This window comes from Ranitomeya variabilis, chromosome 1, assembly GCF_051348905.1.
Source record: "Ranitomeya variabilis isolate aRanVar5 chromosome 1, aRanVar5.hap1, whole genome shotgun sequence".
Taxonomy (NCBI): Eukaryota; Metazoa; Chordata; class Amphibia; order Anura; family Dendrobatidae; genus Ranitomeya; species Ranitomeya variabilis.
In genome coordinates this window covers 615,557,890-615,577,064 of record NC_135232.1, presented here as the reverse complement: position 1 = coordinate 615,577,064, position 19,175 = coordinate 615,557,890, and the positions used below count along the sequence as shown (strand labels likewise).

At 45.9% G+C, this 19,175-nt stretch overlaps 1 protein-coding gene across 3 annotated transcripts in view; it reads right to left on the bottom strand.

Moving 5' to 3' along the window:
* Positions 1 to 19,175, bottom strand: part of BUB1B (BUB1 mitotic checkpoint serine/threonine kinase B) — a 47,415-nt gene that overhangs the window by 5,176 nt on the left and 23,064 nt on the right. For 2 of the 3 annotated variants that reach the window (XM_077260644.1, XM_077260643.1), the window contains exons 9-18: positions 16,525 to 16,742; positions 16,240 to 16,352; positions 14,375 to 14,496; positions 13,155 to 13,198; positions 10,401 to 10,473; positions 9,368 to 9,455; positions 6,867 to 7,123; positions 6,427 to 6,587; positions 5,097 to 5,237; positions 3,581 to 3,693 (exon numbers count right to left, since the gene is read on the bottom strand). In XM_077260644.1, the coding sequence (XP_077116759.1) occupies positions 3,581 to 3,693; positions 5,097 to 5,237; positions 6,427 to 6,587; positions 6,867 to 7,123; positions 9,368 to 9,455; positions 10,401 to 10,473; positions 13,155 to 13,198; positions 14,375 to 14,496; positions 16,240 to 16,352; positions 16,525 to 16,742 (1,330 nt within the window). The remainder of the gene's footprint in view (positions 1 to 3,580; positions 3,694 to 5,096; positions 5,238 to 6,426; positions 6,588 to 6,866; positions 7,124 to 9,367; positions 9,456 to 10,400; positions 10,474 to 13,154; positions 13,199 to 14,374; positions 14,497 to 16,239; positions 16,353 to 16,524; positions 16,743 to 19,175) is intronic. The other variant, XM_077260645.1, reaches the window with a different exon arrangement.

Sequence of the window (19,175 nt, the reverse complement as noted above, 5' to 3'; positions counted from 1 at the left end):
TTTTAGCCCAGAATTTTTTATTTTCCCAAGGGTAATAGGAGAAATTGGACCCCAAATGTTTTTGTCCAGTTTGTTCTGAGTACGATGATACCCCATATGTGGGGGTAAACCACTGTTTGGGCGCACAGCAGGGCTCGGAAGGGAAGGCACGCCATTTGGCTTTTTGAATGGAAAATTAGCTCCAATCATTAGCGGACACCATGTCGCGTTTGGAGAGCCCCTGTGTGCCTAAACATTGGAGCTCCCGCACAAGTGACCCCATTTTGGAAACTAGACCTCCCAAGGAACTAATCTAGATGTGTGGTGAGCACTTTGAACCCCCAAGTGCTTCACAGAAGTTTATAACGCAGAGCCATGAAAATAAAAAATAATTTTTCTTTTCTCAAAAATGATTTTTTAGCCCACAATTTTTTATTTTCCCAAGGGTAACAGGAGAAATTGGACCCCAAAAGTTGTTGTCCAGTTTCTCCTGAGTACGCTGATACCCCATATGTGGGGGTAAACCACTGTTTTGGCACACGTCAGGGTTCGGAAGGGAAGTAGTGACGTTTTGAAATGCAGACTTTGATGGAATGCTCTGCGGGCGTCAGGTTGCGTTTGCAGAGCCCCTGATGTGCCTAAACAGTAGGAACTCCCCACAATTGACTCCATTTTGGAAACTAGACCCCCAAGGGAACTTATCTAGATGTGTAGTGAGCACTTTGAACCCCCAAGTGCTTCACAGAAGTTTATAACGCAGAGCCGTGAAAATAAAAAATGTGTTTCCTTTCCTCAAAAATATTTTTTTAGCCCAGAATTTTTTTATTTTTGCAAGAGTAACAGGAGAAATTGGACCCCAAAAGTTGTTGTCCAGTTTCTCCTGAGTACGCTGATACCCCATATGTGGGGGTAAACCACTGTTTTGGCACACGTCGGGGTTCGGAAGGGAAGTAGTGACGTTTTGAAATGCAGACTTTGATGGAATGCTCTGCGGGCGTCAGGTTGCGTTTGCAGAGCCCCTGATATGCCTAAACAGTAGAAACCCCCCACAAGTGACCCCATTTTGGAAACTAGACCCCCCAAGGAACTTATCTAGATGTGTGGTGAGCACGTTCAACCCCCAAGTGCTTCACAGAAGTTTACAACGCAGAGCCGTGAAAATAAAAAATCATTTTTCTTTCCTCAAAAAAGATGTTTTAGCAAGCAATTTTTTATTTTCACAAGGGTAACAGGAGAATTTGGACCCCAATATTTGTTGCCCAGTTTGTTGTGAGTACGCTGATACCCCATATGTGGGGGTAAACCACTGTTTGGGCACACGTCAGGGCTCGGAAGGGAAGTAGTGACATTTGAAATGCAGACTTTGATGGAATGGTCTGCGGGCGTCACATTGCATTTGCAGAGCCCCTGATGTACCTAAACAGTAGAAACACCCCACAAGTGACCCCATTTTGGAAACTAGACCCCCGAAGGAACTTATCTAGATGTGTGGTGAGCACTTTCAACCCCCAAGTGCTTCACAGAAGTTTATAACGCAGAGCCGTGAAAATAAAAAATAATTGTTCTTTCCTCAAAAATTATGTTTTAGCAAGTAATTTTTTATTTTTGCAAGGGTAACAGGAGAAATTAGACCCCAGCAGTTGTTGCCCAGTTTGTCCTGAGTACGCTGGTACCCCAAATGTGGGGGTAAACCACTGTTTGGGCGCACGTCGGGGCTTGGAAGGGCGGGAGCACCATTTGACTTTTTGAACGCAAGATTGGCTGGAATCAATGGTGGCGCCATGTTGCGTTTGGAGACCCCTGATGTGCCTAAACAGTGGAAACCCCTCAATTCTAACTTCAACACTAACCCCAACACACCCCTAATCCTAATCCCAACTGTAGCCATAACCCTAATCACAACCTTAACCCCAACACACCCCTAACCACAACCCTAACCGCAACACACCCGTAACCCTAATTCCAACCCTAATCCTAACCCTAATCCCAACCGTAACCCTAATCCCAACCCTAACCACAACTGTAACCCCAACACACCCCTAACCCTATCCGTAACCCTAACCACAAGCCTAATCTTAACCCTATTTCAAACCCTAGCCCTAATTCCAACCCTAACTCTAATTCCAACCCTAACCCTAAGGCTATGTGCCCACGTTGCGGATTCGTGTGAGATTTTTCCTCATGATTTTTGAAAAATCTGCAGGTAAAAGGCACTGCGTTTTACCTGCGGATTTCCAGCAGATTTCCAGTGTTTTTTTGTGCAGATTTCACCTGCGGATTCCTATTGAGGAACAGGTGTAAAACGCTGCGGAATCCGCACAAAGAATTGACATGCTGCGGAAAATACAACGCAGCGTTTCTGCACGGAATTTTCCGCACCATGGGCACAGCGGATTTGGTTTTCCTTAGGTGTACATGGTACTGTAAACCTGATGGAAAACTGCTTCGAATTCGCAGCGGCCAATCCGCTGCGGATCCGCGGCCAATCCGCTGCCAATCCGCTGCGGATCCGCGGCCAATCCGCTGCGGATCCGCTGCCAATCCGCTGCGGATCCGCTGCGGATCCGCTGCCGATCCGCGGCCGATCCGCGGCGGATCCGCTGCCGATCCGCTGCGGATCCGCGGCCGATCCGCTGCGGATCCGCGGCCGATCCGCTGCGGATCCGCGGCCGATCCGCTCTGTGTGCACATGCCATAACCCTACCCCTAACCCTAACCCTACCCGTAACCCTAACCCTACCCCTAACCCTACCCCTAGTTCTAACCCTAGTTCTAACCCTAACCCTAGTGGAAAAAGAAAAAAAAATATTTTCTTTATTTTATTATTGTCCCTACCTATGGGGGTGATAAAGGGGGGGGTTTATTTATTATTTTTTTATTTTGATCGCTGTGATAGAACCTACCACAGCGATCAAAATGTACCTCTAATGAATCTGCCGGCCGGCGGGCGCACTGAGCATGCGCCCGCCATTTTGGAAGATGGCGGCGCCCATGATGGAGGCGGACGGGGACCGGGAGCCTCGGTAAGTATAAGGGGGGGGAGATCGGGGCACGGGGGGGGCGTCGGAGCACGGGGGGGTGACATAGGAGCAGGGGGGGAGCGGGCAGGAGGACGGGGGAGCGGACAGCAGGACGGGGGAGCCGGCAGGCGGACGGAGGGGACCGGACCCTATAACGGAGCACTGGGGGGGCGATCGGTGGGGTGGGGGGGGGTCACATTAGTGTTTCCAGCCATGGCCGATGATATTGCAGCATCGGCCATGGCTGGATTGTAATATTTCACCAGTTTTTTAGGTGAAATATTACAAATCGCTCTGATTGGCAGTTTCACTTTCAACAGCCAATCAGAGCGATCGTAGCCACGGGGGGGTGAAGCCACCCCCCCTGGGCTGAAGTACCACTCCCCCTCTCCCTGCAGATCGGGTAAAATAGGAGTTAACCCCTTCACCCGATCTGCAGGGACGCGATCATTCCATGACGCCACATAGGCGTCATGGGTCGGATTGGCACGGGTTTTCATGACGCCTATGTGGCGTCATGGGTCGGGAAGGGGTTAAGGTGATCTCACAAATTATCTCAAATATAAAAACCGGTTACAAACCTTTAACACCACTCCTTTCAGATCCACCATATCGCAATCAGCCTGGGTCCCCATGTGAAGTCTGCTGTTCTCACCAAGAATAACCTCACTTTTAAAACAATACGAGTCATTGCCTGTAAGATCCAATGGCAGACAATTATTGTGAATGCTATAAATGGGATTTGGATAGGAATTAATATTACTTACTATCAGAAGGGTATGGAATCTATGAGAAGCATGATGTAGGGGCAGAGACCCTGTTTCAAGCGATGTGTCACTTACTGGGCTGCTTGCTACAGTTTTGATAGAATCCATGCTTTTTCTACTGTCGATGTAGCAGTCCTCAGGAATACCAAGCTGTGCAAAACCCTGCCCACACCACTCATTGTCAGCTGTGTATAACCCCGCCCACACCACTCATTGTCAGCTGTGCAAAACCCTGCCCACACCACTCATTGGCAGCTGTGTATAACCCCGCCCACACCACTCATTGGCAGCTGTGTATAACCCCGCCCACACCACTCATTGGCAGCTGTGTATAACCCCGCCCACACCACTCATTGGCAGCTGTGTATAACCCCGCCCAAACCACTCATTGGCAGCTGTGCAAAACCCTGCCCACACCACTCATTGGCAGCTGTGTATAACCCCGCCCACACCACTCATTGGCAGCTGTGTATAACCCCGCCCTCACCACTCATTGGCAGCTGTGTATAACCCCGCCCTCACCACTCATTGGCAGCTGTGTATAACCCTGCCCACACCACTGATTGGTAGCTGTGTATAACCCCGCCCACACCACTGGCAGCTGTGTATAACCCTCCCCACATCACTGATTGGCAACTGTGTATAACCCTCCCCACATCACTGGCAGCTGTGTATAACCCTCCCCACATCACTGGCAGCTGTGTATAACCCCGCCCACACCACTCTGGCAGCTGTGTATAACCCCGCCCACACCACTCTGGCAGCTGTGTATAACCCTCCCCACACCACTGGCAGCTGTGTATAACCCTCCCCACATCACTGATTGGCAGCTGTTTATAACCCGCCCACATCACTGATTGGCAGCTGTGTACACGGCACATTGTCATTAAGTTGCCAATCCGTGGTGAGGGTGAGGTTACACAGATTAGCTGGACAGCCTGGCGCTCAACACCTAGTCCTGTAGTGATAATCTCCTGCTGATAAAACACAGTGTAATGGAACTAGATTAAACTACTGAGCAAGTGACACCTTGCTGGAATCAGGCTCTCTGCCTCTAGATTATGCTGCTATGAGATTAAATAGCTGACGGATTCCCTTTAAATGGACCTATAATACAGTTCCCTTCATAGTGGGTGTCCGCTAGGATGTGCCAGGCATAGCCAAAATTGAGCAACGTGCAGACCGTTCCCCAAATGTAGTAAGGGCACTCTTGCGGGACGTGCTGCATTACTAGAGAGATCATACAGGGCTCTGCAGCTGGATATATATGCAGCACTTCTCAGAAGAAAGTAGAATCCACTCCATACTGACGAGTGACTTTTCGGCTTACCAAGCAGCACCTCTTGCTGATCCTTCATAGCAGGGACCGGCCCGGCCTCCCGGATAATGGCTTCCGATGCCAAGACTTCAGGCATCGCCTCCAGGATGCTTCTTTGCAGCTCTGTGATTCCTAGGAGTACAGCGGCTTCTTCTGAAATAGAAGAATACAAAGCCATATAGACAAGTCTGTGATAACCCTTCAGGTCACAGCTTGAGAAGACAATTAAAGGACCCCAAGTTAATAGATGGGGGTCCCCTATTCCAGATCCTCCTCATCTATTGGCCAAGGCAGAGTGGTACTGTCCTGTATTACTGTATTCATGTCAATAGGATTTTTTTTGGGGGGTATTCTGTCATGGAGATCATAAACTTGTTTTTACATCATTTTCTGAGGTCCCTGACTTTGTTACTTTACCGTTGATGGACCTGTATCAGAGTTCTAACTTCTTGGGTGCAGACCGGTTTTTTTTTTTTTTTTATACCTTTTTGGGGTACGTACCATATTTTGATAGCTTTTACATTACATTTTTGAGGGAAGCTGCAGTGAGTGAAAAAAAGCAATTTTGGAGTTTGACACAAGCCAGGAAGAGGTTAATGCCCCAGATAAACTAAAGGGTTGCTCCTAAAGTCCTTACAGATTGCTGGCGATCTCTACAAGGAGACACTTTGTGATCACCTTATTGGGACTGTTCTAACTAGTAGGGATTGTCCAAAGCAGAAAACCCCTGTAAATGGAAGGACGCAACAGGTATTTTTCTATACAATCTGAGAGCAGCATAATGTAGAGACAGATAACCTGATTCCAGCTATGTGTCACTTACTGGGCTGCTTGGCGCAGTTTTGATAGAATCTTCCGTTTGCATTCTGTGAGCACTGCTACATGTACAGCAGAGAAGAGCTGTGGATAACCCCGCCCACACCACTGATTGGCAGTTTGCCTACAGTATACACAGGAAGTTGCCAATCAGTGGTGGGGGCGGGGTAACAGATTAGCCTGCACGTGACACCTAGTCCTGATAATTTCCTGCTGATAAAACACTGATTGTAATTGTTTTGAAATTACAACACATAGCCTAACAAGTAACACATCCCTGGAATCAGGCTCTCTTGCTCTATATTATGCTACTTTTAGACTAAATGGCAAAAACCTGCTTTAATTAATGGAATCACTCTTATATCTTAAGGAAGCATCCCTTATATCTCGGTTATGATCCATTATAAAACGTAACAAACAGAAGCCATGCTGTGAGTCTGAACAAGGGCTTGTGTAGGCATTATTAAGCGAATAGACATTGCTGTACCAATAGCTAAGGGTTATAGGACAATCCTGGCTCACTTACCTAAAGATTGCTCGTATACTCCAGAAATCTGGGACACAAGATCAGGCTTCTCCTGGATTATCAGCGTCTTGGAGGACAACAAGCTAGACGAACCAGCAGAGACGGAGGACACCGAGGACACTGAGGAACGGGTGTCTTCTTGACTGGCTTCTAAAATGGGGCTGTTAAAAGGGGAAATGACAGGCTGTCATACCTTTACCCTCCAATGGTACAACACTGCTCTCAGTGTGTTATTGTCTGCAGCACTGATGTCACGTCAACAGCACTGCAGCCAATCAGTGAGCTCAGCATCTGGTGCAGTCAACTCCGATAAAGTTGCTAATCTCAATGATGGGCACCAGACAATAACAGACACTGTAAACAACAACAAAGTCTCAGCACTGGACCTGGGGAGGGTGAGTAAAGGACAATTTTTTGAAGACGTAGTATAAATGGTGTACCTCAGCTTATTGGGGCATACTACTTGTATGTAGGACTCCTCAGACGCTGGCATCTTTTCTCTGAGCGGCATTCTCTCCTGACTGGAGGTTTCAGTTTGTGTCGGCTCATCCTTAGCTTTCTGGAAAGGCGTGGACGCCAACTGTGCCGCTTTCATAAACTCGCACGTGTCCTCCGGATCTGCAAATAACGTTTTATTTCCGCCGGAACCAGTCAAAATGGCCTCTTCACTTAGGGGTTCAATATCGTCAATGGAGTCCTTGAAGAAAATAACAAAAAATTAACATACTGAAAAATTAACAAAGGGATTGTGCCCTCAGACATATGAGATTCCTTAAAGTCACAAAACATTTATAGATTTAGTAGCTGTGCATTCCCCAAATTACAGTCCTTCCTTCAAAAAAAAAAAAAAAAAAAAAAAAATCGAGAACTCCCATCACAGGAATACTGGCAGAATGGGGGTCCAAACAGCTGTGGGGGTCTAAATATTCACTACCCCCCATTCCTTAAGGGGCATAGTTTTTAAAATGTGGCCCTATTTGGGCGCATTTCTTATCTTATGAAACATCAAGACCTCTACAAACCTACAGGGTGTATATACCTATTCAAAGGAGTGACTACACCAAGAGATCTATTAATACAAAATCATTTTTATAGGGTTATAGTATAAAACATCAGAAGCAATAAAAACCACATAGGGGGAACCCAGTAATATACGCTATACTTTAATCCAAGAAAAACGATCTAGCACTAATATATCTCTTGGTGTTTTCACTCCTATGAGTAGGTATATACATTTTTTCATAGTGAATAGTCAAGCTAATGAATTGATCCATCGGTGATTATTGTTCACCTTGTTGTTGTATAAACTTAAAGGGTTTCTGAAAAATATCCCAATAACACCGAGACCCCAAATCCACAAGGTACAATTTCACGTTTGAGTCATGTGTGAACCAAGTAACGTCATGCAGGAGATATGTCTCAAAAAGGCAGAACTGGGGTAGCAATCATCATCATCTATTGTGTTAATTAAGCTTTGATTTCATGCATGTACAAAAAAAAAAAAAAAGTCTCCACTTTATTTCCTGAAAAGAACCTGAAGGGTTCACATGTACTTCTAAACAGCTTTTAATACTTTTCTGGGTGCTGACTTTAATGCAGGGCGATTTGTTTGTAATATTCAAGTTCCTTCCAGTCAAGCAGTAGCTTTTTTGGCGCTTTATTTTTTCCTCCCTTTTGTCAAGAACTGACCGTAACTTGTTCCTTTTTTTTGCGGTACAGGTTGTAGTTTTGAATAAGTTTCAATGTACTAAAAAATTAGGAAAAAAATCCATGTAGAGTGAAATGGTTGAAAAAGTGCAATTCAGCCAATTTCTGTATCGCTTCATTGGGGGGAAACACAGGAGACCATGGGTCATCAAAAATCAGTCTCAAGGATGTAAAAAAAAACAAACAGGAAACAACAATGTAGGCATATTTCCTTCAGGGCGAGGAGACGAACAATTGCCACCTGCAAAACCCTCCTCCCCAGTCTGGCATCTGCCAAGGTATAGGTAGAAACTTTGAAGAACGTGAAAGGAAGACCAGGTAGCCGTCTTACAAACTGCAGGGCCCAGGAAGCCCCCACTGGCCGAGTGGAATAAGCCAGGGGAAGCTATCTGAACTTTGTCCGATATGCTTCCAAAATTGCAAAACCAGATCCAGTGAGCGATAGTAGCTTTAGAGGCCAAAATTCCGGACAACCTCAGGAATGATGAAGAGATAGACAGAGCGCCTGAAAGAAGCTGTCCTGAAGAGGCACATGCAAACTGCTCTAACAGTTCCACAGGATGAGAGGGAGAAGGACAAAAAGAAGGGAGGTCGATTCCCTCATGAAGATGAAAGACAGATTCCACCTTTGGATTAAAGAAGGGGACTGAACGTAGAATTACTTTGTCCTGATGGAGAATGAGGAAGAGAGGACAACAGAAAAGTGCTGCCAGTTCAGAAACCCCTCTGATGCACGTGTTGGCCACCAGAAGGGAAACCTTCCAAGAGAGAAGATCTCCTGAACAGTCTCAAAGGGAGTACGCTGAAGGACATCCAGGATAAGGTTGCGGTCCCACGACTCCATGGGGACAGTAGGGAGGGACCAAATGGGCCAGACCCTGGAGAACAGGATGGACAGAGGGAAACCTAACCCTTAAAGCTGAGAGCACGGTTGGCTTCAAGTCCCAACCGCAAAAAGGCAGGGAGAGACAAGATGGAAAGGGTCATAAGGGCGGTATGATTCGACTTGCACCAAATGCCGCTGTTGGTGAGGGCTGTATAGCACAGCCGGCACCAGCCCTGTATGGAGCATACCGAACACTTGATATACATGTAGAGAAAGGGGTGCATCTCCCCTGATGGCGTTTATCCTACTCCGTGGACCCATTTAGACTTTTTTTTTTTAGGGAAGATTTCAGAATTAAAAGCAGTGGTCCAGATGTGGAGCTCTGCACAATGGACCAAAAATACTTACCGTACGTCGGGCATCTCCTGGTATCCCAAGGACTCGTGTAACGGGTGCCAGTGGGCGACGCTTGGGAGGAGGCATACTATTCTGAGAGCTAAAAGACACAGACAGACTAATATGGAAATTATACACTGGATTCCTCACATCGTCAATACACAAATCTAATTTCTATAAATTCTCAGTTTTATAGAGCAAAGACTAGTAGATATGGGTGTAATAAACCTGTGCCTCAATAACTTACAGGTCAGCACACAGCTGGCATACTGTTTAAAGGGAGCCGACGCCCTTTCCTTTCCATATGCCATGAAGGACACATACCACATGGCCTCTACATTGCCCAACAAAGTGATTTTCATTGATTTAAAGGGTATATCACAAAAAATGTATCCAAGCACCAACCGGTAAGTAATTGCAACCTACCTGCCTGCTGTACACGGAGTCATTCTTCCCTTGCCCTGAGTGCTCACAGACCTTTCCTGCCGAGGATTCAGCAGCTTCTGCTGATGTGATGAGGCAGGACTTCGGAGGTTATTCTGACTGACATCCGACTCCCCCAGTTAGGCACTGGGGATCCAGCTGTCAATCAGACAGCCCAGTCTACAGAGCAGAGCAGAAAAGAAGCCTCCGATCTGTAGACATGACGCCAGCAGAGGCTTCTGAGACGCTGCCAGGTACATTTTCTGTGTTTTGTAAAATCCTCCTTTAAATTGATAGGATAGGTCACCAATATCAGACCACCAGCATTGGCTGGAGGGGGAACAACACAGCACCCAGTTATTTTACATCAGCCACATGTCCACTGCAGTGCAGAGATCAGCTCTATACCCAGGTTACAGCCGAACAGTGGTGGTGTCCCGGGTGACAAACCCTCAATAATCTGATATTGAGGACCAATCCCACAGATAGGCAATCAATAGTGGAAAAAGTGGAAAACCCTTTTAAAGGAAAGTGTAAACCTATCACTCATTAACCACTGTCACAGTGCAATGCCACAAGAAAAATACATACAGTATACAAGGCACCAGGATTCAGGACTTACGTGTCCGGCTCTGCTTCATGGGTCTCGTCAAATATAGTGAACGGCACAGCAGAAGTGTGAGCCGAAGGAGAGTCTGAAGAGAATCGAGATGACATTCTATAGATTAGATTCAACACCAAAACTAGCTGCCGTGTTACGAATAATAAAAACTGCATGAAGAATTAACACGTTTAAAAAAAAAAAAAAAAAAAAAAGTGTCAAACCCTCCATAAGACTCCATTTAAACTATTTTCTGAGTTCTATAGGTGACTTCACCCCTATAAAACGCACCTGCAGTATAGATTTGACTACTTTAGCTTAAAAAAAAAAATTAAGAAGCAGTCATCCCAAAGTTTTATCCTCTTACTATATTGCACTCATACAGCACTGTGTACTTACAATTGCTCATTTACCTTTCTAACCAGTTAATTCTTCTCCTTTCTCTGCTCTATGAAGAAACAGGAAGTCTCTTGTCCCTGCACTCATCATCCCCTTTTCACCTCCTGACCCAGCTGCTCCCCCTCCCTGGGACTTTTGCACTGACTTATGACTCATGCAGAGAAAATTGCCCTCCTGTTCCTACATAGAGCTTAGATGGATTCAGATATTCAGTTATTAATCACGTGATGTAATAGACCTAATGGAAAAGAGAAGAACTAACTGGGTAGAAGGTAACAGGAGCAATTGTAAGTACACAATGCTTTATAATAATATGATGGCTGTAATATATTAAGTGGATACTAATTTTGATAATAGTGCTTTCTTAAGTTTGTTAATTAGGGGGTCGTGGGTACACTCTTAGTGTGGCAAAGGACTCAGTCAACTGTTCCACCCCCTCAATCAGTATCCCCCACACTAGTCCTTAGATTAATTGACAGCGCTGACTGAATTGAATCCCCAATTCTGCACATCAGCACCGTCACCGCAGGAGCCGAGTACAGTGAGTGCGCCATCATCCTCTTCTCCTGTTTGCCTGATACTGTGTGCAGTGAGTGTGTACTGTAGAGAGGGAAAAGAGTGCACACGCACAGACACTGTGTGCTCTTCACTTGAGCAGTGTCAGTGTGGATGAGCGGAGACAAGGGATTCAATTCTGACAGTGCTCACTCTGTGCAAATCAGTGCCATCAGTCAAGCAGAGGGGTGGAGAGGAGGATGCTAACTGACGGGGCGGAGCAGAGCACTGAACCCTTGGCCTCAACTAGGGTGCACTGAAGATCCTCATTTACATAAGAACTAGTAGTTCTCTAAATAATTAAAGTGAACTTTATACTGCAAGGAGGAGTTTTATAGGGGCCAAGTCCTTTAAAGGAGTCTATTAGTTGAAATCACGATTTGGGACTGACAGACTCCCCTTTTAATTAGCCAGGCACGGAATACAATAACCGTATATTTAGTTTATTAGGGGGTTGTTCAGCAGGAAAAAAAAGTGGCTGCTTTCCCTGCAAAAACCTCAGTGTCAATACCAGGCAAAACCCATGGATTGGTGTTTTTGGAAGAGAGCAGCCCTGTTTTTTGAATACTGGACAAAAAACATTTTTTAGGGAAGGCGTGGACGGGTTTTTTTTTTTTTTTTTTTGGGGGGGGGGGGGGGCCCCTACACCTAGCAGTAATTCAAAATTCATGTCTTGACTAGTGTTGAGCGATACCGTCCGATACTTGAAAGTATCGGTATCGGAAAGTATCGGCCGATACCGGCAAAGTATCGGATCCAATCCGATACCGATACCCGATACCAATACAAGTCAATGGGACTCAAGTATCGGACGGTATTCCTGATGGTTCCCAGGGTCTGAAGGAGAGGAAACTCTCCTTCAGACCCTGGGATCCATATAAATGTGTAAAATAAAGAATTAAAATAAAAAATATTGCTATACTCACCTGTCTGACGCAGCCTGGACCTCAGCGAGGGAACCGGCAGCGTTGTTTGTTTAAAATTCGCGCTTTTACTTGGTTACGTGAAGTCCCGGCTTGTGATTGGTCAGGGCGGCCATGTTGCCGGGACGCGGACCAATCACAGCAAGCCGTGACGAAATTACGTCACGGCTTGCTGTGATTGGTCCGCGTCCCGGCAACATGGCCGCCATTAACCAATCACAAGCCGTGACGTCATGGGAGGCTGGACACGCGCGCATTTTAAAATGGGCGCGTGTCCAGCCTCCCGTGACGTCCCGGCTTGTGATTGGTTGCATCGCGGTCAACCAATCACAAGCCGGGAGGCTGGACGCGCGCATTTTAAAATGTGCGAGTGTCCAGCCTCCCGTGACGTCCCGGCTTGTGATTGGTTACGTCGCCCATGTGACCACGACGCGCCCAATCACAACGCCGGAACGTAATTTTAAAATCCTGCAAGGACCTGAAATTACGTCACGGCTTGCTGTGATTGGTCCGCGTCCCGGCAACATGGCCGCCGCGACCAATCACAAGCCGGGACTTCACGTAACCAAGTAAACGCGCGAATTTTAAACAAACAACGCTGCCGGTTCCCTCGCTGAGGTCCAGGCTGCGTCGGAGAGGTGAGTATAGCAATATTTTTTATTTTAATTCTCTCTTTTACACATTATTACATTAATGTTGTTTCGATACCCGATACCCGATACCACAAAAGTATCGGATCTCGGTATCGGAATTCCGATACAGCAAGTATCGGCCGATACCCGATACTTGCAGTATCGGAATGCTCAACACTAGTCTTGACCGTAAGGCAGATTTTAAAAAAATAAAAACACCACATGTGTCACCTATAGGTCATGTAGCCAAGAAGCTTTTCACTCACCACCAGAGGCTAGTCTGTTCTGAGCCACCATCAGGATCTCATCGCTTTAAGAAAACAAAATAATTGTTAAAAATTCTGAACAACAAACAGTGATAACCAGGGACATAATACGGCAGTAAAGCATATAAACATATGATGGTTGTAATATTAACCCCTTTCCAACATTGGGTATAATAGTACGCCGGTGTCGGACACACTCCCTTTGATGTTTGCTCCAGCGCTGAGCCTGCATCTTTCCCAGCACATGTCAGCTGTTTTGAACAGCTGACATGTGCCCGGAACAGCCGGGGGTAGAATCGCGATCCACCCACAGCATTTAACATACATTTACGGCAATCGCTCCGGAAATAGGCCCATCGGTGACCCAGTCACGTGATCGCGGTTCACCGATGGGTTGGCATCACAACCAGAGGTCTCCTGCAGACCTCTATAGTTGTCAATGCTGGATTGCTATGAGTGGTCGGCGCTCATAGCAAGTGAGGTATTCTGTTACATACAGGCGATCTGATCATTGTCTGTATGTAGCAGAGCTGATCGGGTTATGGCAGCTTGTAGTCTCCCATAGAAACTATTGAAGCATGCCAAAAGTTAAAAAAAATAAATAAATTTTTAAAAATTATATATAAAAAATGTATATATAAAAATTCAAATCACCCCTCTTTTGCCCTATTGAAAATGGAAACACGCTACAGGTATCGGAAAATGGCGCAAATTTTTATTTTTATTTTTTTCAACAAAGTTGGGAAAATAAATTTTTCACCACTTAGATAAAAAAAGAACGTAGACATGTTTGGTGTCTATGAACTCGTAATGACCTGGAGAATCATAATGGCACCCAGGATTGCACTTTTTTTTTGCAATTTCATCGGACTTAATTTTTTTTTCCAGTTTTCCAGTATACGACATGGTAAATCCAATGGTGTTGTGCAAAAGTACAACTCATCCCATAAGAAACAAGCCCTCACATGGCCATATTCACGGAAAAAAAATTATAAATTTTAGCGCTTCTATACAAATAAACTGAGAGCGACGCCTGTGTGTCCATGTCGCCATTCCTGACTGTGCAGGGACAGATGCACAGGCCTTAATGGACATGCCACAGAAGTCCTAGATGGGAAAATCCCTTCAATATATTGCAGGGTAATGGTATTTGCTAAGTAAGGCTGGCTTATTCTAGCCTTCCATAATAACATTAAAAAAAAAAACATTATTACACCTGCCTTGGTAATGGAGCAGCAGTAATGGTACGCTGCGCAGATGCAGTTTCAACCTCGGTGCTTCCAGGAGCGACGGCCACCTCTTCATCACAATATATTTTGAAGGACTGTCCAGATGGCACATCCTGCAAGGAAAAAATAAAAATCCACAATCAGAAAAAGTCTCCTAAAATGCAACCAATGTGATAGGCAGCAGGCTGTAAAGCCTCCTCGAAAAGGTTTGCTGTATAGCCACTAATCATGAATGTGAAAAACAACTTTATACTCAGAATATCAGATTGCTGGGGGTGCGACTCATGTCACTAAAGAAGCCAGGGGGCTCCGTCGAGCAGCACATCCACATTCTGTAGCAGGCACAGTTGTGCCTGGTACTGAAGCTACAGCTCAGGCCAAATCCAGTAAACGGGGCTGAGCTGTAATACCAGGCACAATGGCTACCAAATGTATAGAGCTGGGCTAAACAAAGCGCTTGTCAGAGTGCAATGTCCTATTAAGTCAGCTGATCACAGAGACTGATCCCCATCATCTGATACCTTATTCTAGGGAAATGCTAAAGAGTCCCGTCTCAATGGGCTGATGGCCTAACGTGCACCTCAACTCGATTCATTGTTAATGAGAGTGCAGGAGACAGCTGAGAGATGTGCTCGGTTATCACCAGCAGGCCCATTGAGAATGATTTGTGCAGGGGTGCGCATACGTCGCCTCTGCACCAGTCAGGGCTATCAGATATAGCTAGGAGGCCCAGGGGTTGGGAAGTTATTCCCTATCCTATGTTATTATTATTATTATTTATTGTTATAGCGCCATTTATTCCATGGCGCTTTACAAGTGAGGAGGGGTATACATAATAAAAACAAGTACAATATTCTTAGACAATACAAGTCATAACTGGTACAGGAGGAGAGAGGACCCTGCCCGCGAAGGCTCACAATCTACAAGGGATGAGTGAGGATACAGTAGGCGAGGGCAGAGCTGGTCATGCAGCGGTTTGGTCGATAGGTGGTTACTGCAGGTTGTAGGCTTGTTGGAAGAGATGGTTCTTCAGATTCTTTTTGAAGGTTTCGATGGTAGGCGAGAGTCTGATGTGTTGTGGTAGAGTGTTCCAGAGTAGGGGTGATACGTGAGAGAAATCTTGTATACGATTGTGGGAAGAGGAGATAAGAGGGGAGTAGAGAAGGAGATCTTGTGAGGATCGGAGGTTGCGTGTAGGAAAGTACTGGGAGACGAGGTCACAGATGTAAGGAGGAGACAGGTTGTGGATGGCTTTGTATGTCATGGTTAGGGTTTTGTACTGGAGTCTCTGGGTAATGGGGAGCCAGTGAAGGGATTGACAGAGGGGAGAGGCCGGAGAATAGCGGGGGGACAGGTGGATTAGTCGGGCAGCAGAGTTTAGAATAGATTGGAGGGGTGCGAGAGTGTTAGAGGGGAGGCCACAGAGCAGGAGGTTGCAGTAGTCAAGGCGACAGATGATGAGGGCATGGACTAGGGTTTTTGCAGATTCTATGTTAGGGGATAACTTACAACCTTTGTACAAACTCTTTAAAAACAAACCTCAAAAGCTATGTGCCAAAGCCTGTATAACTACCTAACATTTTTCTCCTACAGCCTATACATATTAATGCATATCAGGCAGAAACAGCTATAGTCTGCTGCGGAGCTGCACTTGACTGTAGCGCAGCAAAACACTGCCCCCTCAAAAGGGGGGCGAAACACTGCCCCCTCTCAAAAGGGGGGCTTATGTGAAATGACTTAACCACAGTAATTATTCCCACTTGAAAAGAGTGTCTTATACTAAAGGCAATTGCTATTTATGCAATTGCCTAATTAAAGGTTTAAATTATAGCATAAACTGCCATTTAAAAGGTTACCTGCTCAGCCACTGTTTCCGGATTGGTAAGACCTCTTTCTTTTAACCGCTTTTCCATTTCTTCAATCTGCCGCTCCATTTCTTGCCTACGGAGAGCACTGGCTTGGAGATCTTCTGTCAAAGTGAACAGACATGATACTTTAGTTCGGGGTGAAGGGGTAACAATTTTAGCCTTAAAGTTCAGTTATGCTATTGGCAATTCTACTTTCTTAACACTGGGAGGGGAATCATAAGGAAATACAACCATAACCCACCCTGTATCACCCACAACTATACAAGGACAAACCTTCTCTCTTCTTACGGATCTTTGCTATGTAAATTTCTGCCCGGATTTCTTCTAAGGAGAACTCATCCACACCAGCATAGATTTTGCTTTTGCAGTACATGACCATCTCTTCTTTGCCTTGTGAACTGCTCTGCAGTCGTTGCAGCGGATCCTCTTCTTTGCCAGGCTTACGTGAACTCAGGACGCTGCTGACTGATGGATTAATCTTGCAGGGGGTTCTAGAGAACAAGCAATGATGGTAGACCATATAACTTATTATCTAGCCATCATATATAACACTGGAATGAACGCCATACAATACCTGCAGTAGACATTCATTGATGGACTAACCTCTTCCATACGCGCGACGTAAAAGTACATCACACTTAAAGTCTGCAGGGGCCGAGCCTGCTTTATGTATACCACTTTAAATGCTTTTGTCATTTTCTGCCAGCAGCATTTAAAGGGGAGCAATAAGGTCACGAGACAGCAAAGAGGAAAATAGGGATTTTTGGTTTTTACCGTAAAATGTCTTTCTTGGAGCCTTCATTTGGGGACACAGGTAACGATGGGTGTATGCTGCTGTCACTAGGAGGCTGACACTATGCAAATAAGGAAAAAAAATAACTCCTCCCCGGCAGTATACACCCTACAACAGGCACAAGTCAACTCAGTTGGTGCTAAAGCAGTAGTAGGAGCAAGTATAAACAAACTCAACCTATGTACCAACCCAAAACAACGGCACATTGGCCAAAACGGTACAACATAAAGGGAGGGTGCTGTGTCCCCCAAAGAAGGCTCCAAGAAAGATTTTAAAGGTAAGAACCAAAAATCCCTCTTTCTTTCTTGCTTCATTGGGGGACACAGGTAACCATGGGACGTCCAAAAGCAGTCCCACGGGTGAGGAAAATATTCAGAGAGAAGGAGACTTAGGTCGGCCAGTGGGAAACCGCCGCCTGCAGTATCTTCCTACCCAGGCCTGCATCCGCAGAAGCCTGAATATGCACCTTGTAAAACCTTACAAAGGTGTGAACAGACGACCAGGTTGCGGCCTTGCAAACCTGCAAAGCCGAAGCCTGGTGACGAACGGCCCAGGAAGATCCCACAGCCCAGGTAGAGTGAGCCCTCACCCCCAGAGGAGGCTGTTTGTTTTGGACACGGTATGCCTCCAGAACCGCCGAACGAATCCAACGAGCAATTGTGGATTTAGAGGCAGGGAGCCCCTTCTGACGACATTAAGGCTACTTTCACACACAGCATATTTGCTGCGTATTTTTACGCGCGCGTATTTTGCTGCTGCTTTACCTGCGTTTTTTTACGCAGGCAAAAAACGCAGCTGCTTTCACACACTGCGTTTTTTGCAGCTGCGTTTTTTTCAGCATTGTGTACTGAAAATAAAGTTTGTTTGAAAAAAAAAAAAAAAAAGGGGAAAAAAAAAAAAGAGTCATTGAGGTCATTTCCTGTCTTTATGACTCAGAATACAATACACACTGGAGGGACAGGTATAGTGTTAGGATAGGGGGGTAGATTTGCCTGACAGGTTCCCTAAGTGCCACGTATTTAAGTGCCACATATTTCAGTGCCACGTATTTCAGTGCCACGTATTTCAGTGCCACGTATTTCAGTGCCACGTATTTCAGTGCCACGTGCCACGTATTTCAGTGCCACGTATTTCAGTGCCACGTATCACGTATTTCAGTGCCACGTATTTAAGTACCACGTATCACGTATTTCAGTGCCACGTATTTCAGTGCCACGTATTTAAGTGCCACGTATCACGTATTTCAGTGCCACGTGCCACGTATTTCAGTGCCACGTATTTCAGTGCCACGTATCACGTATTTCAGTGCCACGTGCCACGTATTTAAGTGACACGTGCCACGTATCAAAGTGCCACGTATCACGTATTTCAGTGCCACGTATTTAAGTGACATGTATCACGTATAAGTGCCACGTATTTAATTGCCACATATTTAAGTGCCACGTATCAAGATTTTCCATGGAGAACAGACACATCCAGAGATATGTCTGCTCTCCACGGCTGCAGCAACACACTGACAGGAGCCATAGTTCCTGTCGGTGTGTCACTGCGCATGCGCGAGCGAGTTTACCGGCGGTCATTGACCCCGGCACTCTCGCTTAACGGCAGTGCTGCGTGGGAAAGTTCAACGCAGCTGTACTGCTGTTAACCGAGACGCCGGAGTCATTGAACTCCGGAACAGTACGCGATACACTGCTAGGAGCTTCGCTCCTGGCAGTGTATCGCCGGAGAGCAGGGGATCGGCGTGGGACACTCGTTTTATGGATTCTGCGGACAGGGAGTATGAATTTGGTTTATTATTTTTGGATTTTTTCCTGGAGGATCGAGGGCTTCGCCTACAAGTGTGCTGTTGGTGAGTATATACTCTATGTTATGTGTTGTATGTACTGTACTGTGTGTCATGTATGTGTATTGTGTGTAGGTGTTTTGTGTAACTTTACAATTGTGCTAAGTCGCCGGACACAGGGACAACTCTCCCATCCTAATACCGGATGGGAGTAGTAGTCCCATACGGCGACTTAGCACAATGGTGGCACTAGCGTCGCATGGGGACACACACACACACACACACACACACAGACACACACAGACACACACATACCAAATCGATCAGCAGCCCCACGTTTATGCT